This window comes from Aptenodytes patagonicus, chromosome 10 (assembly GCF_965638725.1).
Source record: "Aptenodytes patagonicus chromosome 10, bAptPat1.pri.cur, whole genome shotgun sequence".
NCBI lineage: Eukaryota > Metazoa > Chordata > Aves > Sphenisciformes > Spheniscidae > Aptenodytes > Aptenodytes patagonicus.
Window position 1 is genome coordinate 23,512,750 of NC_134958.1, and position 20,617 is coordinate 23,533,366.

The following is a 20,617-nucleotide window of genomic DNA, read 5'->3' on the forward strand; positions in this document are numbered from 1 at the left end:
TGAATGAAATTCTTGAGAAATATGAATAAAACAGTGACTAAATCACAGGACTTCTGCAGCACCTGTTACGCAGCTTAAAATGTCCGCGGCAAAGTGGACAGACCCTGGAAGGAGCGAATGAACAGTCTCTTCATTAAGATGCTGTAAAGCTGCTCATGGACAAGAAACCTCACTCCAATTTCTGTTACAAAGCTGGGAAAAATCACCTAAGCAGGCTTCCCAAAGGCAGCCACTACATGCCCATCCATCATTTTTGGCTGTACAGCTTGAAAGACATGAGAGCCGGAATCTCCCAGCCAGCGCTTGCTCCAGCAAGCAGGATGGGCAGCAGCCGTGCTCTGGCCATGGAAGTGTTGCAGTATAGGCGCTCGGTAACTCGGAAAAAGCAAGACCTCAAGTATTGGGGAACCCAAAATGTCTTCTTGACAAGCAAGTATTGTCTCTTAAGAGACTTTAAAGTATAATGCATGGTTTGAGTATGACACAGGAGAACGTTGCAGCATCAGGGAATTTATCTATGGGATTTGATAGCTGAATATAAATACGACAACTGGCTATACACTGAATAATGGAGATATCTTTTATTTAAAAAGCCCTCAGTGAGCTGTTCCTTTTTCAGCGAGTCCCATCATTCCTGTGCAACAGATGATGTTGGAGAGCTGGGCTAAAGCCAACGTGTAATTGTGTCACTAAAGACTCAAAGGCTCCAATTCAAGTTGCACAGACATTAATTCTGACATTCTGGGATGCATCTCCTTTAACTTAAATGTCTGAAAATTAAGACATCTGAGTTACTTGCCTTGGGCTGTCTTTAAGGTAAAGGAGAGGAATACGCATCCTCGGGGAGTGATTTATCGCATCCCAAGATAGGTGGCTGGGAGAGGTCAGAGGAATGACATCAGATGGGCTTTCCACTAACTAAATATGGAGCACAGGTGATCTGCTGAGACTTGTTCTACGTCAGAGATATCTCAACTCAGAAAGATGAATCCCACCCTTCCTAAATTTGTTACTTACTATTTTTATAAAATTATTTTTAAATTCACAATAGGAGATGCCATTTTATCTGTAAGCAGCACGCCAACAGATAAACGTGAAGTTGAATGCTCTAAAATACAAAAGAAACTTGCCTAGCACCAAGGACTTTCAGAGGAACTTCAAAAAATAAATTTACCAATTTAAATGTGACCCTGAAGTAATGTGTTGCAATTGTACAGTTAGATCCTCTAAAAGCTGAGCTATTGTAGTCCACCCTCCTCCTGATCCTAATCCAGTGTAATATATTTCTTAATTATCAAATTATCAAAAGACACTCAGATTATACTCGCTTTCTACAAGAGGCGGCACTTTTATGGCACTATTCATTGCCTAATTAAGTTTGCAACAGGCTTAAGAAGCAGATACCGATTTTCCTCTTTACAGAGAGGAAATGAAGTAGGTTGACAACTGCCAGAAGACGTAAAGCTAGAACTGAAACTATGAATCTTCTGATTTAAAAATCAATGCTAAAATTTTACAGTGATACTAGTCTTAACAGAAAAACACACCTGCTATGCTGTCTGCAGAGGATTCCCTGTTCCTCTAATCACAGATATTAATGTACACACACAAGAGGGCAGAGCTGTGCTAGCACATCTAAACTTAAATATTCCCAGTTCTTTGTGGTGCAGGGATCACTGGGTTGTTATTTTGGGGAGAAGAGGATGAAGTGAAGTATATAAATACAAGTACATATACATATAATATGTATATTATATTATACATACAAGTATATAGTAATTACCCAGAAATGGTAATTCATTTTTTTAATCTCACTATTCAAAACTAACAGCTGCATTAGATCCTGAACGAAATACACACAGCACTACTACCCACTTATTGCAGAGATGAAAATATCAGATTCTCTTATATAAAACAATGATGTAATCACCAACTAATCTATGTTATTTGGCAACCATTTTCTTCCCACAAGGTTGTAGGTTCAAATGGGCTAAAAAAATCTGGCTTGCACATGGCCAAATGGAAACGAATTGGTACGTACAGATACCAGGAACTGCATTTGCTCCCCCACAACCATGACATTTCCACTAACGTCTTTTCTTTTTGACACACTTAAAAGTATTAATTAATTTAACTCAAGGGGGTTGTTTTTTATCTGGATTTCTCAGGCAGCTTCACTCTTACAAGTTCAAAGGCAGCTTTGAAGCCGGCTCAAAGAATGGATTTATATTGATTTAAGAAAATGTATCAGGAGTTCAGAAATGATCAGCTCTGCAGTGCGCAGAATCGACTCCTCGGGGTACTAAAAAGTTCCTGCTCTTCAGAGTGCTCGAGCCATTAAAATACCTGCAGGAGCAGGAGGGATCCCCATCGGTTCATCTGCGGGAGCCGACCAGAGAGAGATGCATTTTCACAGGACAGATCATCAGAAGCCACTAATCTACTTTGCATAATATGAAAGTTATTTATTATCTAACAGTCCCATTTTGAGATTGGTTATCGTCATGAGCATTTTCTAACCAGCGTCAATACCAGATAAAGTGAGCTTTACTGCCCATCAAATCAGCACGTGCAATTATTTTTTATTAGAACCCATTGACTACGCCCTTGTCTTCAAGGATGAGCACCCACATGAAAAGGACGGCACCAGTATTTGAGCTAAATACCGACATGGGATTTAGCTGGACAAGAAGAACACACACCGCTTGAGAATATTTCAAAGTTCAATTAAACAAAAGAAACTACCCTGGCAAGATGCAAAATACCATGTCGTTGTCACCTATCCAAAACACAGGTTTCTGTGTGGTAAAAGTGTGGTAACTTTGAGCCACAAAGAAGAACACCCTCATTACCGCAGAGTTTAAGAACAGGATACAACCACAGCTTTAAAACACACATTTACATTACACACTTCCCTATTTCTATTACCTAATTTATCTGCAATAGCCAAATGTAATCAAGCTTTGCTATTACTTACAAAGGCACGCCGAGCACTTGTGTGTTTATTGCTGATAAACCTACTTTTAGGTTTCATCAGCTGTTTTAATCTCGGGTCAGTAACTTACTTTCTCTCCGAAATGGAAAATGTAATAAAAGCAGAGAGAACTTCATTTCTTCCCTTTCAATGACTCGCCATGGCCTTACGAGACATTTTTGCTAGTTATGCTCATAATCATACAACACAGAAGTGGAACTCGCCTGAAAAAAAATAAGATGAAGACTCACAAGCCTTGAAACATCCAGACACCTGGTTTATATTACAGAAGTGCTACATACCTACAAAGTATCCAACAAATACCCCAATGCCCAGGACTGGGGACAACACTTAATCCCTGCTTAACCCCTTTTACCATTCACAAGGGGAAGATTTTCGCTTTGAAAATTATCTACCTGACCCTTCCTTGGGTAAACATAGAGGTGGTTGGTAACAATTCAGAATTCTCCTTCTTCACAGTCTAATGGATTTCTAGCCCAAGTTCTTCCCAGTGACTCAAGTGAAATCTATTTTATTTTGCTTCAGTGTATTTATTATGGTACATATATTTTTAGGGTTCTACCCTGTTATTAAAAAGCCATCACTGTATCTCAGAAAATCTGAGGTCTAATAGTTCTGTAGAAATCCAAATGCATTTAAAATTGTTCCATTAACCTCTGAACTGTTATTAGAATAACATGAGCCCAGAACTTCCTTTCTAAATATTTTTTTCCACAATAAAGGGAAACAAATTCAAGTTACGTTCCATAAAAATGAACAACACAAGCTGGTAAAAGCACTTCTCTGCTACAGTACTATCAGTTACTATAACACGGCTTGATTGGCCTGTGTGGCAAAAGGAAAGTGGAATGATGGGAGGCAGCCTATTTCAATTCAAAACCAGTAAAGCATTTCGGAAAATATCTGATTAATTTAAAATGCAGCAGGGAGATTAAAACCCCATCTCCACAGGCTGATATTAACTCTACATCGCTTCAAGGAACCGAGCTCCCTTTATTCTACCATCAATTGCTTGGGGACAAAATATCAACACGGGGAGAGTTATGGATCTTGATGTAGCAACAAAGGGAATTGATTTTCAGAGCAGCTCTCCCCACGGGGGGTAAAGGACAAAATAATGAATGGTTTTAGCTACTAACGTGTCAGCTGCTGAATAATGGTTGTCAACCAATGCAGCTACAAGATACTCTGAGGGGTTTGCCTTCAGCCGGTCCCTTTAATTTAGATTGCTAGACTTAAGAGATTTCTAACCTGATTGCTGCGTACAACGCCTTTCCCCCCCCCCACCACAACCTGCTCCAGACCCTTTATACACTTGCTGAATGCTCGTCGTCTTCCCTTTGGGCTGACCTGCCTGCAAGACAGACTCTTAAATCCCAACCTTTCAGGCTCTCACAACCTAAAAGCCACATGACGGATCAGCCCTGACAGCAGCTAATTCAAGAGCAAATTCTGCCTCTAAACTCGAAGTTATTCTTGTTTAAGAGCCATAAAATCAGGTTGCTAAACAGTGGTTCTAGGCTTCCATTTTTTCTCGTCTCATGGACAGGACCAAAGGTGCATCCACGGGAGGAAAGCGATGCAACAGCGAGGGGAAGCCGCGCGACTCTCAGGTTGCACGGTCCAACAAGTATTCAGCGTATTCTCATCTGCATCACAGGTCAGACTGAAAACGCGGTCTTCTGGTGTTCCATCTGGTTAAGCAACAAAACTCACATTTGTATTTTGTCATTCAAATCAGTTTTTGCAAATTTGAGATCGCGTTCTCAGAAACGTAAAGTTTAATACCTCACTCCTACCCAGTACAAACACAGGCCAGCTGTTACAGTCTGAATCCAGGCACTGTGACGATTAAAGTCAGGACTTCAGCGATGACTTGGTCATACTCTACCACATTTGCGTACGACGACTTTGTTTAGTTATTGCAATACATGCTCTACTCGGGCACAAGTTTTATCCACACCAAACTGTTCATAGGAGAGGGGCCTACGCTACTACACCATATGGTCTCTGTATTTCATAGACCTGCTTGCACTAATGTTGGTTTCAGTATCTCTCTTGCACCCTACTTGAAAATACAATGCAAATATAAAAAGGCAAATTGCTGCAACAGAAAGTTACTGTGCAATGTTTAAAAATGTCAGTTTAAAATAAGTTTAGCAGCACTCTTCTGTTCAAAGAGAACTGATGTAGATTTGCCTGGCTCCTTAAAGTTCACCTTAATTCTCCTCAGCCAAACTAAAATAGGATGAGAGACTTCCTTAAGATGTTCTAGAACAATCTTATTTTAAAAAAAAACCTCTCATGGGAAAAAGATGGTATTCTTTCACGCCATCTCCACAAAAGCATATACAACATCACTTTCGTTCTTTCCCCTCCTCTCTTACGTGCCCCCAGCATCACACCCACACACGGAGGACACTGTTATATCACTCCCTATTACAAATCTTTTTGCTGCCCTCATTTCCTAGAGATTAACGATCGGGCAGCTCAAATCAGCTTTTGCCCACTGCGCTAAAGGCAACACAGTCAAATGTTAAATGGCAAAGCACAAAGGCTTCCAAAGCATTTCATTTAAGAACTACCCGAGGTGTGCCAGGTACTGGAGATGCCTCAATTTACCTTAAGAGACACGAAACAGAATTACAAAAGTCACAGGTTAGATTGGTTTTTCTCTTCACCATAGTTAATTTTGAGTCAAGGGTCATATCAGTATAAAAGGGAGATCCAGAGCCATGAATAACTGGATTTCATTTACTACTTTCTCCCCTCTGGCATGCAGCTGTGCGAACACCAACGCCAAACGAAGGAGGTGGAAGGAACATTGGCTGGTAACGGAGACAGACCAATTCTTTCGCACGGCCTTTGCCCAGCCTCGGACTTGCAGCCTTCAAACCTGAAGGAGCGTTGGTGGCCCTTTCTAAAGAAGCATCCAGCTCTGTTTCAGGGCTGTTAATGCAAAATGCTGCTGAGTAGGAGAGACAACTCCTCCTCGGCAGCCACGAACAAGCAGCCCTTTATCAAACAGCAGGGGGGATCTGGAGAAGCAGTCCCATTAAGGAAGTTGCAAGCACCACAGTTCATTCTCCCAAACAATCAATATTAAATTGTGCACACTTAAAAGCAGGAAGGCACTTGACGGACAGTTTAACAAGCAAGCTGACACAGGCACGACAGCTTCTATCCAGCACACGTCCTCGGCTTGTTTGTAAGGTTGATGGGCCCATCTTTCTTTCTCAGCTATTCTGTTCGCTCATGAATTATGCAGAGTTGATTTAATAGACCTCAGCCCGCCAGGAAAGAGCGCTGGAGGGATAGTCCATCTCTCGGCAAACACCAGCAGCCTGATCCCTCTACAGATGTTCTATTTAGACAACTGCAGGCGTACGCCGTCCTGTAAAAACAGATAGAAGACGCAGCCTCCCAACCCACATGGTCAGCGCAAATATCATAGATGGGACTTGCATGACGAGGCAGAACAAGGTGGAGGTTACTGAGGATGAGGAGATCAGAGTCCTAATCTTTATAGAAAAGGATGGAGACGAACCATCTCGCTGAGTGAATCACGGAAGCCATGCTAATTGGTTCAAAGGAACAGCAACCCTTGCTCTAAAAGAGTTGACAGTCAAGATAAAAGTAAATTTTGGTTTTATTTTTACTTGCATACAGCCCTGAAGCAGTAGCAATCATTTCCTCTCAGCTCTGGGCAACGTACAAAAGAGGCTTGGGCTTGTGTGAGCCAACAGCTGTAGGTCTACATCAAGCACCATCGCCAGGATAGCAACACTCTGCTCAAGTGCTGGAATTCTGCTGCCAGGAATCGGGACTGCTGCCAGGTGATGTTAGCCTGATCTCCCCAAAAGAAAAGCAAAGTGGATTTTCCAGCTTCCCAGGGCCTACATCCAAGATGAAGAACTTCACCTTCAGGCAGGAACTATGATGTAGTACCCAGCTGCCAAACAAGCTCCTTTTTAATGCCAGCATTATCACCAAGGCAGTCTCCATCACAAGGAATTTAGAAATAATGGCAGATTTCCTCCTAAAGTGTACTCTGACAGACATGTCACACATTCAGGGTAGAAAAAGGCCACGGTACAGAGCCCCCCAACTGAGCTTCCCTGAATTAAAAGGTAAGGGGAAAGGAGGACTGCTTCTGACTTGCACTGTACGTATATTGGGTTCTAGCAACACTGCAAAGTCCACTCTTAATTATAATCTGAATTGATGGGGCCCTTTGAACACTTGAGATAGGGAAATCCACACAAGAAAAAACCCCAAACCTCATCTTAGGTAGGCGCAGTGAACAGATCCATACTAGGAACATGAGCACAGCTCAGTACTGCAGAGAAGGAAACATTCATCTCGTGTGCTGGGACAAGTCACGTCGCAAGAGCGAGCTAAGAGGGGAAAAGAGAGGCTGCAACGTCAAATTGTGCTGCAGGCTTTACCGGACCCCTTACAAAATATCTTGCTTTAGTCAAACATTTTGAACCGATAACTAAAATTGTTTCTGTTCCAGTTCAGATTCACTCAAGATTTCCAAACAACAACTCGGACTGAGTTAATCAACCCTCACTTTCAGTATGAAAAAAACAACCCAAACCCAAACAAACTATAATTGAAACCAGTTACAACCTGACTGTTTGATCTCACTTGCACATCTCTTTTTCTTCAAAATTAGAAAATGCGACATGAAAAATCAACGAGACGTGACATTAGTTTCCCAAGATCATTTCTACAGCAAGACATTATGCTGAAGAACCGAAAATGAACAAACCTCTCATATTATTTAAGAAGATAAATGAGCATCAGACTCATTAGCAGCCCAACAAGTATGTACACAATAAAATCAACAGTCTCTTAGATTATAAGCAAACATGATGCAGGCTGTAGGTACAATAAGTCAGCCAGCAACGGCACTGAGCTAGTGATCATACAGATCCTAGAAAAAAGCACCCCTTCTCAGCAGCTTACAGTCTAGATAATCTCGTCTTTTCCCAGTGGACATTTATTTCTTACTATACAGCTGCACACACTATAAAGAAATGTTAAAAATCAACCGGCCTATAAGAAACACAATCATATCTTCAAACAAACCTTTTTTAGGATGCGGTTTTGGACATTCTGTAGCCACTGGCAATGAAGAAACCTGAAAAGACAGAAAAGAGGAGTATGAAATACACCAGGCAAGATTTCTTGGAGATCTCTTCCACGAAATAATCAGAAAGGACAACGGGCAAATCCCAAAAGAGGGCATAAAAATAGCATTGTTGCTGCTAGACAAACTCTGCCCTGCCAAGCGCTGGTCTTCCCTAGCCATAGCTAAAGAGAGATTTCTGTTTGCCGCGTAGATTAAATAAACGCGCTCATTTTATGGTACATCCTTGTTCTGTAGGCTCACTGCCATTTATTAGGATTCTAGAAAGTGATCATTACCTTGTAAAAAAACAGAACTCAAGCATTTAAGATGCTAATTAGAGATCACACAGGAAAATGTCAAAAGCATTTCTTATAGAACATTTATAAAGTTAATTAGAACAAAGGCGTTCCTGGGGAACCATCAGAGTCTGCAGGCGCACGAGCACAGAGACGTCCCATCGCACGGTGGGCAACAAACCTCAACCTGCAAATATTGCCCAGAGCTCACGGACAAGCAGGTACCCAGTCCGTGGAAAAGAAATGCGTTTTATACTTTTTTTCTTACTTTGCATCAAAAATCAAGCCTTCACAGAAGAGAAACATGATTACGCAGGGAAGCATTTTTATTTTTGACTTCCAGTTTCTTGGGGAAGAGACATTCCTCACTCCTCTTCCCCAGACACGACACAGGATTTTACAGACCTGTGTTGCCTCCCCTCTCCTTAATAAACAATTTTTTAAAGCGGAGATTCAGTCTACCCTTATTCCTTGTAATGTTCTGGTAACATTTTCTCCTTCTACTCTCATTTTTTATCGGAGGTGGGGAGGACCAGAACTGCGTACAGTATCTGAGACACGGAAACACCCCAGGTGTGTGCAGGAAAGGCTTTTACCAGCTTTGTTTCTTAATAATTTCTAACATTTTATACAACTTTCTGTTTCCGGTTGTGAAAAGCTGAGTTGATACTTTCACAGAATTACCTGGCTCCAAGAACTCGTTCCTAAGCAGCAATAACCAGCACAAAGCCCTCATTGGTTTTATATATTTGCAATTTTTTTTTAATCTGTACACATCGTTCCAATTCTGAGTCCTGTCACTCGGCACTGTGACACTACTTTCCTGTAGTTTCTCATCTTTACTCCTCACCTGAATAACTTTCTGGCCATCCTTTGGTCCAGATCATTTCTAGATACACTGAAGAGCAACACAGGCTTGGTACCGATCCCCGCAGGGCTTCGTTAACGACCACTTTCCACCACAAAAAAAAAAAGAGCATTTATTCCTTCTTTCTGCTCCTCACCTTTTGATCAGCTACTTATCCATGAGAGGATTTTTTTTTTTTTTTTTTTTTTTTTTTTGCCTTATTCCAAGACCATTTATTTTCCGTAAGAGCACCTGACGGTAAGGAGTCAGGCTGCAGGACACAGCCCGCTCGGCGGGCAGAACGAGGGCCATTTTGCAGGAGCGCCCAATACAGGGGGGGAAGTGAGCTGCGTTGGACGTTGAGAAAGGCTTCGGTTACCCCAATAAAAGCCAGAATAAGGCTGAATTTCCATTATGTTTTCAATACCAAGCGTGCAAAGGTTAAAAACTCGCTCTTAAAAGCAGCTCCCGCCCAAGCCCCGGCCCCCCCCTCGCCGCCCAAGCCCCGCCCGGCCCCACTGCAGCCCTCCCCCCCCCCCCAGCGCTCCCGGGGGCCGGGCGGGCACTCGCCGCCCGCCGGGCAGGAGGACGGACGGCGGCCCCTCACCGGTGCGGCCTGCGGCTCCGCCATGGCTCCGGCAGCGGGAAGAAGCGCCCCGTTACCACGGTTACCAACGGACCACCCCCACCCCCACCCCCGGAAGCATTTCCGGGACAACCATCGAGGAGCCCGGCGCTTCGCCCGACGGGAAGGCGGCGGTGGCGGCGGCGGGAGGACCCGAGACCCGCCCCGGGGTCAGCCCCGGCCCCTTCGCCCTCGATCCGTCGCGGCATTTGCCGTGAAAAACACCAAAGTAACTAATGAAATAATAAAATATAAGTTTATTAGTTAGGGTTTGTTCGGTTGGCCCCCCGGCGTGAGGCGGAACAAGGCCGCGAATGAGGAGCCCTCCTCGGCCCGCGGGAGCGCTGGGGGGCGGCCGCCGGCTCCCTCCTCGCACAGGCTGGGCTCCCCTAAACCCCCTTACAGAGCGACAGACCATCGGGGGGGGGGGGAGGGGAGGGAGGAGGGGGGTGAGGGGGGTTCCTCCTTTTTATTTTGCACAGAGGAGGCCGCAGAGCTGCCCGCCGCAGCGGGTGTCGGCGGGGACGGTGTCCGTGCGGACACGGAACTGCCGCGGGAGCGCTTGGAAGCCGGAGGAGAGGAACGTCAGCAGATTGCTCCCACGGAGCAGGGTTTTAATCACCACCTTAAGGTTCGCCAACAGCCGGCAGGATTGAAGACAACCACGGACCTGGTTTCCTTTGGGTTGGAGCCTGCCCACATCCTTTGTATACTCAGTTTGGGGGAACATCGAGTAAAAACCCCAACGCCACGTAGAGTCCGTGCTTCCACTCGCCCAGCCCACCACGCTCCGGCAGAGCGCAAGGCTTTCAACAGCATTTTAATACACGGACGGGGAATTCTTGTGAGCCAAGGGGAAGCCCAAATAGCCACTGCCTGCAGGTGGAGACCGACAACAGGCAGCGCTGACCTCCGTACCTCCGTCCCACCCCTCGCGAGCCTCGGCAGGGAAAGCACAGGGAAAGGGCCTGCCGTGCAGATACTCTCACGCATGATTCCCGGGGGCAAATAAGCCATCGTGAGGGGGGGCTGAAGCGGAAAGCAGGTACAGAGGGACAAAAACTACATCGCTGGAAGTGTCGGTATTCATCAGCGAGGGAGCTGAAGTGGCTCAGGTGCCAGCTGGAAACAGCATTTCGCATTACAGACCTGCCTGCGATCTGCCGCCTTTTAATTTGCCCCTTTGCAAATTTATTCCCCCTTGAAGCTGGCAGAGTGGCAGAAAGCTTTGAGGACACTAGCCTGGCGAAAAATACCACAGAAGGAATTCCTATACAGGAGTAAATTTAATAAAACCACCACCAATTGTTTACTTTAACATAGCTCGTTACAGAAATCATAAAAATGGACTCAGTAGCTAACTCATTAGTTCTTTCCCCTTTTAATTGAAAAATACCCCACTGATTTCAACTTCTACTGCACTAGATGGAGTGTTAAATATTTGCCAGGACAGGATGCCCAGTAACTGAGCCCAAAACAAACACAAAGACAATTCCATCATCTTTCCTTTTCAATGTTACGACTCGTTATAATGTAAGTGAAACTTAAACAGCAAGGAACGGTCCATTTGACAGATGAAAGGGGGAGGGAGAGGAGATCCACAGCCAAAAATCTTTCCGTAAGTCTTTTGAGAAGTGCTGCAAAATACCCCTCCTTTTCCTGCCTCAGAATAAAAAATAAAACTCTAAACGCGCGCGCACACACACACACACACAGAGGCTCTGGGTTCAGAGCGCGTGTCCTGCCTGCGCAGACAGGAACAGCCGAGTTGGATTTGGGCAGCTAGCAATCTGGGGCCAAAAAAAAAAAGGGGGCAAAGCATCCTGAATTACAGTGTACATTGGTCGCCAACGCAATGCACACGGGGTTACCGAGCATCAGGAGCTGCGCGCGAGGGGACGGGTCCGTCACCAGCAATGGATACACACACAAAACCGTGGAGGCCGTGGACGTAAAGGAACTGCAGGAAGAGGAGAAACCCAATTTCTCTGGTAAAAGCCTTCCAAAAAGAAAAATATATATTCACTACACCAGCACACGCTTCCCCCACCCCATCCCAGGGAAAACAAAACGAAACAAAAAAAAAAAATCAAACTGAAAGAAAATGCACAGCAAATAGACATAATCTTGAAGATTTTTAAAGAATAAATATTTTTTTGTAATTAAACATTATGCAAACACGTGCCACGCTTGCTCTTTGTCCATGCATATGCGCTATATACAACTTTGAAAAATACTGTGTTGTCCTCTTTTTGTTTTAAAAGTCATATACAAAGTTTTTTTTTTTTTTCCTTGCTGTGTACCCCCCCCTCCTCCCCTCCCCAAGAATCATCTTTACAATGAGCCAATGGACATTCATCCGTGTACTTGGGTGGCAGAGAGGAGGAGGGGGGCGGGAGAGCCATCCCCCCTTACCAAAGTACATCAAAATGGCTGGTTTGGACATGAAAAGCAGTGTCAAGAAACTGGTTTAAATTTCATCTGTACTACACACAGGAAAAGAAAGATAGAAAAGAAAAAGGAGTCGGCTTGGAGAATGAAGCTACGTTACAAGTTAAAGTTGGAGGGTTTTTTTTTTTTAGTGCGTCTGTCACACTCTTATTGGCCGCCTAGAATACTGTTGTACAATGGTTTATCTACCTTTTTTTTCTTTATTACAATATAATTTACTTAAATTTTCTGTTAACAAAACAGAATCCCGGTACTACAGACCAGCAGTGTAACAGGCATAGCGCCTTGTGTGTGTTTTATTTGAATCGCATGAGCACTCTAGATGGTAAAGGTTTCAGAGTTCATTTTATGCGGGGCCAGTCTCAGTCCTCAATGTACTCCCACAGGTCCTTCTCGTAGCCTTCATGCACGTGCTGCAACAAAACCCTTCGTCGACTCTCGCAGTATCTGCAGCAAAGGGGGACAAGCACAGAAAAGGCAGGTTAGGAACCGCAGCTCATCCCCAGCATCGAGTAATGCAAACCTACATTAAGCCTCACTTGCAAAAGAGGAGATCCCCTGAGAAGGGACTTTGTGTTTGTAGCCAGTTAACAGCGCTAATTAAGACTTCCGTTACTCCAGTCACTCAACTCCAGGTCCCTGGCTGGAAAAACAGCATGCAAATTTAGAGTTTCCCATGCAAAAGTATCCCCAAAGCCCCTACAGCTGAGAAATCTCCATTAATAAACCTCCATTAATAACCGAAAAAGTAAGAAGCAGCGGCTGCTATTTGCAAAAGCCAGAGCACGGGGTTAGCGGTGACACCCAAACTGGGACAAAGCTCTCCTCAAACGTGGGCTGGTACCTACTCTGAGCCGTATCAGGACAACAAAAATCCAGGAGCTAGCTGGGCAAAGCCTCAGGAGCGCTGACCCAGTTTTATTCCCCTCCAAAATCCCGGTGGAGATGGGAGCGGTCAAGCTGGCTACAAAAAGGGTTACTGGGTCTGGTTGGAGTGCAAGTTTTACCTTGCGTTGTAACTCCTGGGTCTCAGAGGGGCACTACGCCCTGCAGGGTCTTCCCACCTACACTCATTTAAACAGATAAAGCTGCAAGTAAAACTGATCCCAGAGTTAGGTACAGTCCTACCAGGATCAATGATACTGAGGAAAAGTGATATCATAGGAACATATCAAAAGACGCCATGTTCATTTCGGGTGCGTTAGCCAACTAAAAAGATAAAAGCAGAGAAACATTTGAAGTATTCAGGTTCCAAGAGCAAATTATGAATAAGCAGCAGGCATTTCTGGATTAAACCCCTTCCAACGGCGATGCCAAAGTCTACATCATCTTTAGGCACGCAGGGGACAAGACAAGTCTTAGTAACAGCTCCCAAGGCCGCAGGCGCAGCTGGTTCATGGTTCAGCAGCGCCCTGCCTGGAGCGGTGTGCCGTAACGTGAAAAACTGGAACCCAGGAGCCGACTTGCCAAGTTACCGGTTCCTGCTGGGAATTGTGCGGTTCAGTTTCCAGGCACGCGCATCGGCCAGGAAGAGCATCCGAGGGGCTCTCGCTGCTGGGAACCCGGCTTTCTCGGCAACGGCCAAACATCCCTCTGCTCGCTCAAGTGAGGTGCAGAGGAGGAATCTCCCAGCAGAAAGCTATCCTTGATCGCAACGCTTGCTAACACACAGGCATAAGGAGTACATCACAGCAGCCCGAACTCAGAAACACCTCACCTTAACCCGCAGCCCTTGCGCTGCTACCACTCAGTATCTGATCAGACTGACAGATTTATCTGAATAGAACTGTTCTGGCTCTTCTCATTGCTATCAGCTGTTGCAACAGAAATCATCGTACACAAAGTCCCGTTGATTTCCTGAAGCATGTGATAGCAAACATGCACAGTTGCTGCTTTCCCAACTTCAGTTATTTTGCTGCTGGTGGTGGGGGTTTAATCCTGTTTTCTAGAAGTGTCTTTGCAAGCTAAGAGATTGAAACAGCTGAAAACAAATTAGCCACGAGGTCAGTTCCTGCAATTTCCCAGAGCTCTTTAAACCCACCTCGATAACATCCTTGGTCCCAGTCTTGCATCAGTACACCGTAACCAGTACACAAAGAGCACCACGCAGGACATGATTAAGACATGACTGAACTAGTTAATTAGGGACCTGTGCGGGCTTGACAGATGCATACTTTCTTCCCAGAAACATGAAGGCAGGTTTGAGATACTATGTTTTCAGGCAATTCAGGCTATTATTAGGTTTTAATTTCTTCTGGATAGCTGTGTTACCATCCCTAGAAGAGCATCCAGTTTCAGAGGACTTAAGTGAACAAGCAGCTTGATCTGGAGACACCAACTTAATGGTGGTCTTAAAGAGTAAGTTACAAAATGTCTCAAAAGAGGAGGTCTGGTAAGTCTTGTCCAGCCCCAGCCGTGCTGCCAAGACTACGACAGAATGGGCCACAGGCCCACCAAAGCTTAACGGCTACTTCCACTCCCCAGAGTCCCTTAGTCGCTACAGCTCACCCTACTATGGCTTCCCCCCCCTCCCCCCCCCGCCCCAAGCTAGGCATAACAAATTCAGTGACTTTGGCAAAATGCCTCAAAAATGCAAGCCATAATCCTGTGACTCATCCACATTTACAGCCTTGTATTTTTCCACTGTGCAGAAGCGATTCCCCTGGGACTGTAAAAAGCACTGGCATTTGTGTCACCTGGACCACGGTTCTTCTGCTCTCCTCCCCAGTTGGGCAGGTTGCTCTCCCTCTTCTTTAAGGACAGCTTTTCTACACCCACTTTTTGCACAAATAGACCCAACAGATAAATAAAAGAGCTGATTGCTCTCTTATGGCAACTCATCCCAGGCTAAAGCTGTCAGCCTGGAACAAAGTCACTCCTTGTTCTTTGGTCCTCACTATGCAGGTCCCATCTTAGTCCTGGCCATTCCCACATCCTCCTGTGCAGGACCAGCAGTGTATGAAAAGCCATTGCTTTTGGTCGCAAGATTTTTCCATTACAGGATTGAATCTTCTAGCTACTGCTCAGCAGAGCAGATGCAAGGCAGAGTTGGGAGCCCTGCAGGCTGTCACCTCCCCCGAGGGCTGGTCCCAGCAGGGGCACAAAAACCACGCTGCCAGCATCTGCGTGAAGGCTTCACCGCTGACGATTTTAGGGGCTGGCGCAGGACACCGCTGCTGCTGTTCTGATGCCCAGGGACCGGCTGATGATCACAATGTATGGCAGAAGGCCAACAGCAAACAGCTTCCCAGGGATGTGACTCTGGAGAAAACTGTAGCTTGGCAAGTACACACGCCACTACCTGTCACACGGGATGGCAATACAGGTACTCGGGCAGCTTTGAGATAGAGGATTATTCAAAAACAAACCTGTACTTATCCTGTACTTTCTGCTTTATGTCTTGCAGCGAATCTTGGGATATATCTCGCTCAAGGTACCCAGAAAGCACCTCTGTAGCATTCTCTAAGTCTGCTTGGTTATTCTGCAAAGACAGGACAAAAAACAAAACAAAACAGAAAGGAGTATTGGGGGGGTGGGGAAGGAAAAGAAGAGATTTTTTTTTTTCTTCAATCCAACTGAAATCAGTACTGAAATAAAGAGTGGGATTAGATATGCACTGTGTAACACTAGTAACCTGCTCTGAGCATCAGGATTGAAAAAGCTGAAATTTCTTCATTTGATCAGGAGAGAATCTGCATATCTACCAGCAAGTCTTGTCATCCTCGATCTGCAATATCCTGGCAAGCCTACAAAAATCCTCTCCTTACTAGTGGTACAGTGTGGTACAAGACAATTCATCTCCCATTCTGTCCCTTGTCTATTTTTTTTTTTACCAGCATTGGCAAAGCCTCTACTGACTCCTGGTACACGCACAGCAGCATCAGAGCACTGCTTTCACTACTGCTCAGTAGTTCTGTGCGCCCTTTGCTGAGCATGCAGCACAGAAGCATCCTGCTTAGGTTGTGCACAGAGACCAGAAAAAGGACTGTTCTAAATCATAAATAGTCAATACAGTTTCACTTGTGAAGCAGACTAGACCTCCACGTTTAGACCTTCAAGTGCAATTTTAATGGTAGTGCCCCTGGAAAAAAGCCAACACCAGGAAAAGTCAAAATGCCAGATTTAAGCTTTAATGCCTTCTTCGCCAGTTCAAGACAGAACCTCGCTCCCTTTCTTGTTTCAGGGGGCAGCATCTTGTAACTCTACTTCCTCCTCCAGCAGACAATGCTACACGATGCCCAGCAGGGCCTCTAACTTTTGTACAACAGAATATTAAGACAGACTCACTTTGGTAAAACTGGGAACAAGAGCTTTTCCGAGCATTAAATCTCTATTTCGCTTAGCTTTGTAATCTGAATTCCTGACAACCATGTTTTCTCCTACCTCAAAGATAATGGACTGATTATTCTTTTTGAGGTAGAAGGCAAAGACGTAAGTGTACATGAGCGTGGCACGACACTGGCAGAGGACGTCGACTGCTTTCTTCAGGAACTGCACCTCGATCCATGACATGTTGTGCTGCTGCATCTCCTCCATTTTCTGCTTCACCTGAGCATAGAGCTTGTGCTCAAAGCGCAGGCTCTGCATGTGGTTCATATAGCGGTTGCAGTAGAACAGGTACCTCTGCAGGGCTGCTCTGGATCGCTGTGTTAATTCCCATTAGGGAAAAAGAAAACAAATAGTTAAAACAAAGTAATGGCTGCAAGAGAAGTACACCCTTCACAAGGCTCTTCCTGACCCTGGGAACGAGCTTCCTTTCCAAAGGTGTTTCCTCTCCTCTCACGTTGGCCAGACTGAGACGGCGCCGCTTTGTGCGGCACTGTTAACCCTGACATTGTGTGGAGATGAGAGGCCAGACCCATGGCAGCTCGCTGTCATGCAGGGGACTTCCTAGCACAGCTGTGGCATCCTCACTCCCAACCCTGAAAGTAATTAGAATCACATTGCTAAAGCCTGATCAGTTTTGAATTTCAGCCTCTCAATTCAAGTTACAGGACCTAAATGCTTCCAGTGTCATGACAAACAGTGAGAAGCACTTTTTTTTTGCTAATAAGAAATTCTAATTAAACAATTACTCTGTGTTAAGAGGGCAACCTTAGGTTGCCTAGGCCACACTGATTAGAGAGCAGGGGAAAGACGCCATGTGCTAGGTAGTACAAGAGAACCAAGATGACTCAATACACAGCCATTACTCTTATTTTCTTCTCACTGACAGATCAGCTGTAAAAAAAAAATGACAACATGGTCATGGTTAAACTTGTATGCTGTGGATGTACAAAGGTAGCATGCATCAGCCAAAGTCATCCCTATCTGCAGGAAATACTTCAGTTCTTGGCTATAACGGTACTTTGACAGAGAAGCAGGAAATGGATTTCTGTAAGCTGCAGCACACAGCATGCAATTCCTCCCCACTAAAAAGGGTTTTGGCTCTATCCATATTCACAAAACAGTTTAATGTAGCTGCAACTCCACCCACAATTTCTTCTATGTCAAGCCTCTCCAAGTATAGTTATTGGAACGACAGCACTCGTATTTTATTTACATTCAAAAGGTCTGCTGTGTTTAAACACCTCAGGATTCACATTAAAAACTTCACGGCAAAGAGCATTTTACAAAGGATGTGAGGATTGTTGTCTCAGAACCATGGCATTATGATGACTTCATGTGAAGAGCTGCTATAAAACAAGCAAGGCAGCATGACAGATAACAACTGAGTTAACATGTTCTTTAAAATTGGGTTGAAATGGCTTTGAATGTTTTTTTTCTCTGGTATGAAGCAAGAATCCAAAGCCGTGGGGGAACTTAACTGTCTTTTGGATTTGTGCCCAAATCCAGGAAATTCTTCAGAGCCGACTTATAGGTTTACAGAAAGCACACCACAGGGCTGGTGATCTCCCTTATCACCAAAGGTTATGGACTCACCTCCTGTGCATCCCTTGCTGCCTTTGCATCATCCTCATTGTAGCGATTACAGTTGTACCTGTAACAGGGACACCGATTCCACTGATTTCAGTCCAAATGGATGCTGTTTGCATCATAGCTTCCTCACCTTCCAGCAAGGCACGTTCCTGAACTCACCAGGCAGATCCATGGGGCTCCCAGGGGCCCAGACACACCCAGCAGAACTCCGCTTTGCAGTTCTGGTTCCGACAGACCATGTGGTTGCAGCCCCCATCCTTCTCGATGGTGACATGGCATTTCGGGCATTCCTGTTCACAGGACAGAGAGCACCGTTAGCAGGGAAAGCACAGAACCCACAACAGTCTTGTGAAGTTAGAAGGTTCCCATGGCAGTAACAGATAGCACGTCAAGTGAAATGCATGATTTACTTCTTCCCTTTGATCATCGAGAACCTCTTCCGAGTCAGGCCTTAAAAATATTTCCAAAATTGGAGCAGCAAGATAGCAAAAAACCCCAAGGAATAACGCATTTTATCTATGCTGCTATCATAGTGGTACACTGGATGGGTAATTTCATGACCTTCTCCAAAATCATAGCAATAGTGATGGTCTATAACAGCCCAGGGGAAGCATCCGGCTTTCCTCACCATCAAGTGTTTGATCCACTTCAGCACTCAAACTGAAAAAAGCCTAACAGTGAGCTGATACCATGCTGTTATCAATCTGAGACACCTGCAGTTGTACAATGCCATCCAAAAAAGTATCTGCAAACGTGCAGCAAGAATCTAGTGCGCTTCAAAGAAGCTTCTGTCAGCTAAAGAGACACCTCTCCTCCTGGGGCATTTCCACATTTCCCGTCAGGTCCCATTTTTCCCCTTCATGTGACACCTCACTGAAGACTTTTCTACAAAAGCCCACATGGGGCTTCCCTTTCAGGTGTGAGGCCTTTGACAAATATGAGGATATCAAAGAGCAGCACTGCACAGGGAAATCTTTGGGGAATAGTTGTTTGGTGGGTTTGGGGTTTTGTTGTTTTTTTTTTTAAAAACACCAATATCATCCTCATACATCAGCAGCATATGGCCACTTCCTAAAATGATATTCAACTCATGCAGAGCATAAAAGATTTCTGTAGTATCCCAATGAGTACACAAAGCCCAGATTGCAAGAATAAACTAAGCTGCCCCTACGAGCAAAGGAAGCCAGTCCAAAACTCTTCTGCCGCTTGTGCCTGTCCCCGTGGCACTTCTCTTATGCCGGGACACAAAGCAGCTGCACAAGAGCCGGGCCAAGGAACTCATCAGGTTAAAAATCAAGCAGCAAGTACAGAGGGGAAAAAACAAACAAAAAAGTATTTTAGCTGGGTTGAGTTCCTCGGTCCAGCTCGCACAGCCACACTAGCATTTATGACGTTTTTGCAAAAGCCAGTTTTTATCTACAAGGCAATAACAAATATATCCAAACAAGTAATCCGCACTCGTGTAAAGCCACCTGCGGCTTTTGGGTCAGAAGCATATAAAATCCTCTCCCCAGTTAGGAGCACGTCTTTACTGTTTGCTAACCAGAGCAACCATTTCCTATTCTGGCATTCAGATAAACTCTCAACAAAGGAAGAAACCAATGCGTTCATTCAGTCTATAACTGCTACTTTCATATAGGACACAATCCAACACATTCTTGTACATCCACTCCAAGTGTCCCAACTATTACTACATTTTCATACACATTTGCCTATTTGTATTGTAAGAGACAGGAGAATTTGCGCACCAAGAAGTACTCAGAAGATAGCTCAGGAGGTGCAGAAGACCAGTGTGGTCTCCAGATGTCAGACGTGGCCCTTCCCACTGCAGGGAGGGAGGTTTGCAGTAAGGCAAACCAGGTTACAAGGGAAGAGAGACAAGGGGAAGACATGAGAGGCTGCAACTTCTTTTTGGCCAACGTAATTAAAGTGCATTCAGCTAGTTTTGCTTCCTGATGACTGCAAATTTGCAGACCTGAGCACTAATGAAAAATAAGGCTCATCACAGCAGCTTGACCTAAGTTTGAGGTTATCCTTGCTTCGAACTGGAGGGCTGAACAAGATGACATCCAGAGGTCCCTTCCAACCTAAATAATTTCATGATTCTGGTCTCCCCAGCAATAGCAGAACACTCCACTTGAGTACTGCCGTCATTTCTTCCTCTTCAAAGTCCTGCTTTGGTCCTACTGCCTGATCCTGAAGGGGAAGGGTTAAGGACTGGGCAGAAACAGGTGACATCCCACACAACCAGCAAGGTTTTCCTGAGCAAGGGTGTAGCCATTTCTTTGAAAGGAGCCGGTACACTATTACAGGATTTGTTTGGAGAGCACTGCCCTCCTGTTCA

At 44.9% G+C, this 20,617-nt stretch overlaps 2 protein-coding genes across 3 annotated transcripts in view; both read right to left on the bottom strand.

Moving 5' to 3' along the window:
• BBS4 (Bardet-Biedl syndrome 4) overlaps positions 1-9,947 on the bottom strand; it is a 44,762-nt gene extending 34,815 nt beyond the window's left edge. The window contains exons 1-2 of one of the 2 annotated variants that reach the window (XM_076348597.1): positions 9,886-9,947; positions 8,093-8,144 (exon numbers count right to left, since the gene is read on the bottom strand). In XM_076348597.1, the coding sequence (XP_076204712.1) occupies positions 8,093-8,144; positions 9,886-9,909 (76 nt within the window). In that variant the 5' untranslated portion in view covers positions 9,910-9,947. Of the gene's footprint in view, positions 1-8,092; positions 8,253-9,885 lie in introns of those variants that run through there. The other variant, XM_076348596.1, reaches the window with a different exon arrangement.
• Positions 9,948-11,170: 1,223 nt separating this feature from the next.
• ARIH1 (ariadne RBR E3 ubiquitin protein ligase 1) overlaps positions 11,171-20,617 on the bottom strand; it is a 62,272-nt gene continuing 52,825 nt past the window's right edge. The window contains exons 10-14 of the mRNA XM_076348567.1: positions 18,433-18,563; positions 18,277-18,334; positions 16,738-16,998; positions 15,723-15,835; positions 11,171-12,801 (exon numbers count right to left, since the gene is read on the bottom strand). Of these exons, the coding sequence (XP_076204682.1) occupies positions 12,717-12,801; positions 15,723-15,835; positions 16,738-16,998; positions 18,277-18,334; positions 18,433-18,563 (648 nt within the window). The 3' untranslated portion in view covers positions 11,171-12,716. The remainder of the gene's footprint in view (positions 12,802-15,722; positions 15,836-16,737; positions 16,999-18,276; positions 18,335-18,432; positions 18,564-20,617) is intronic.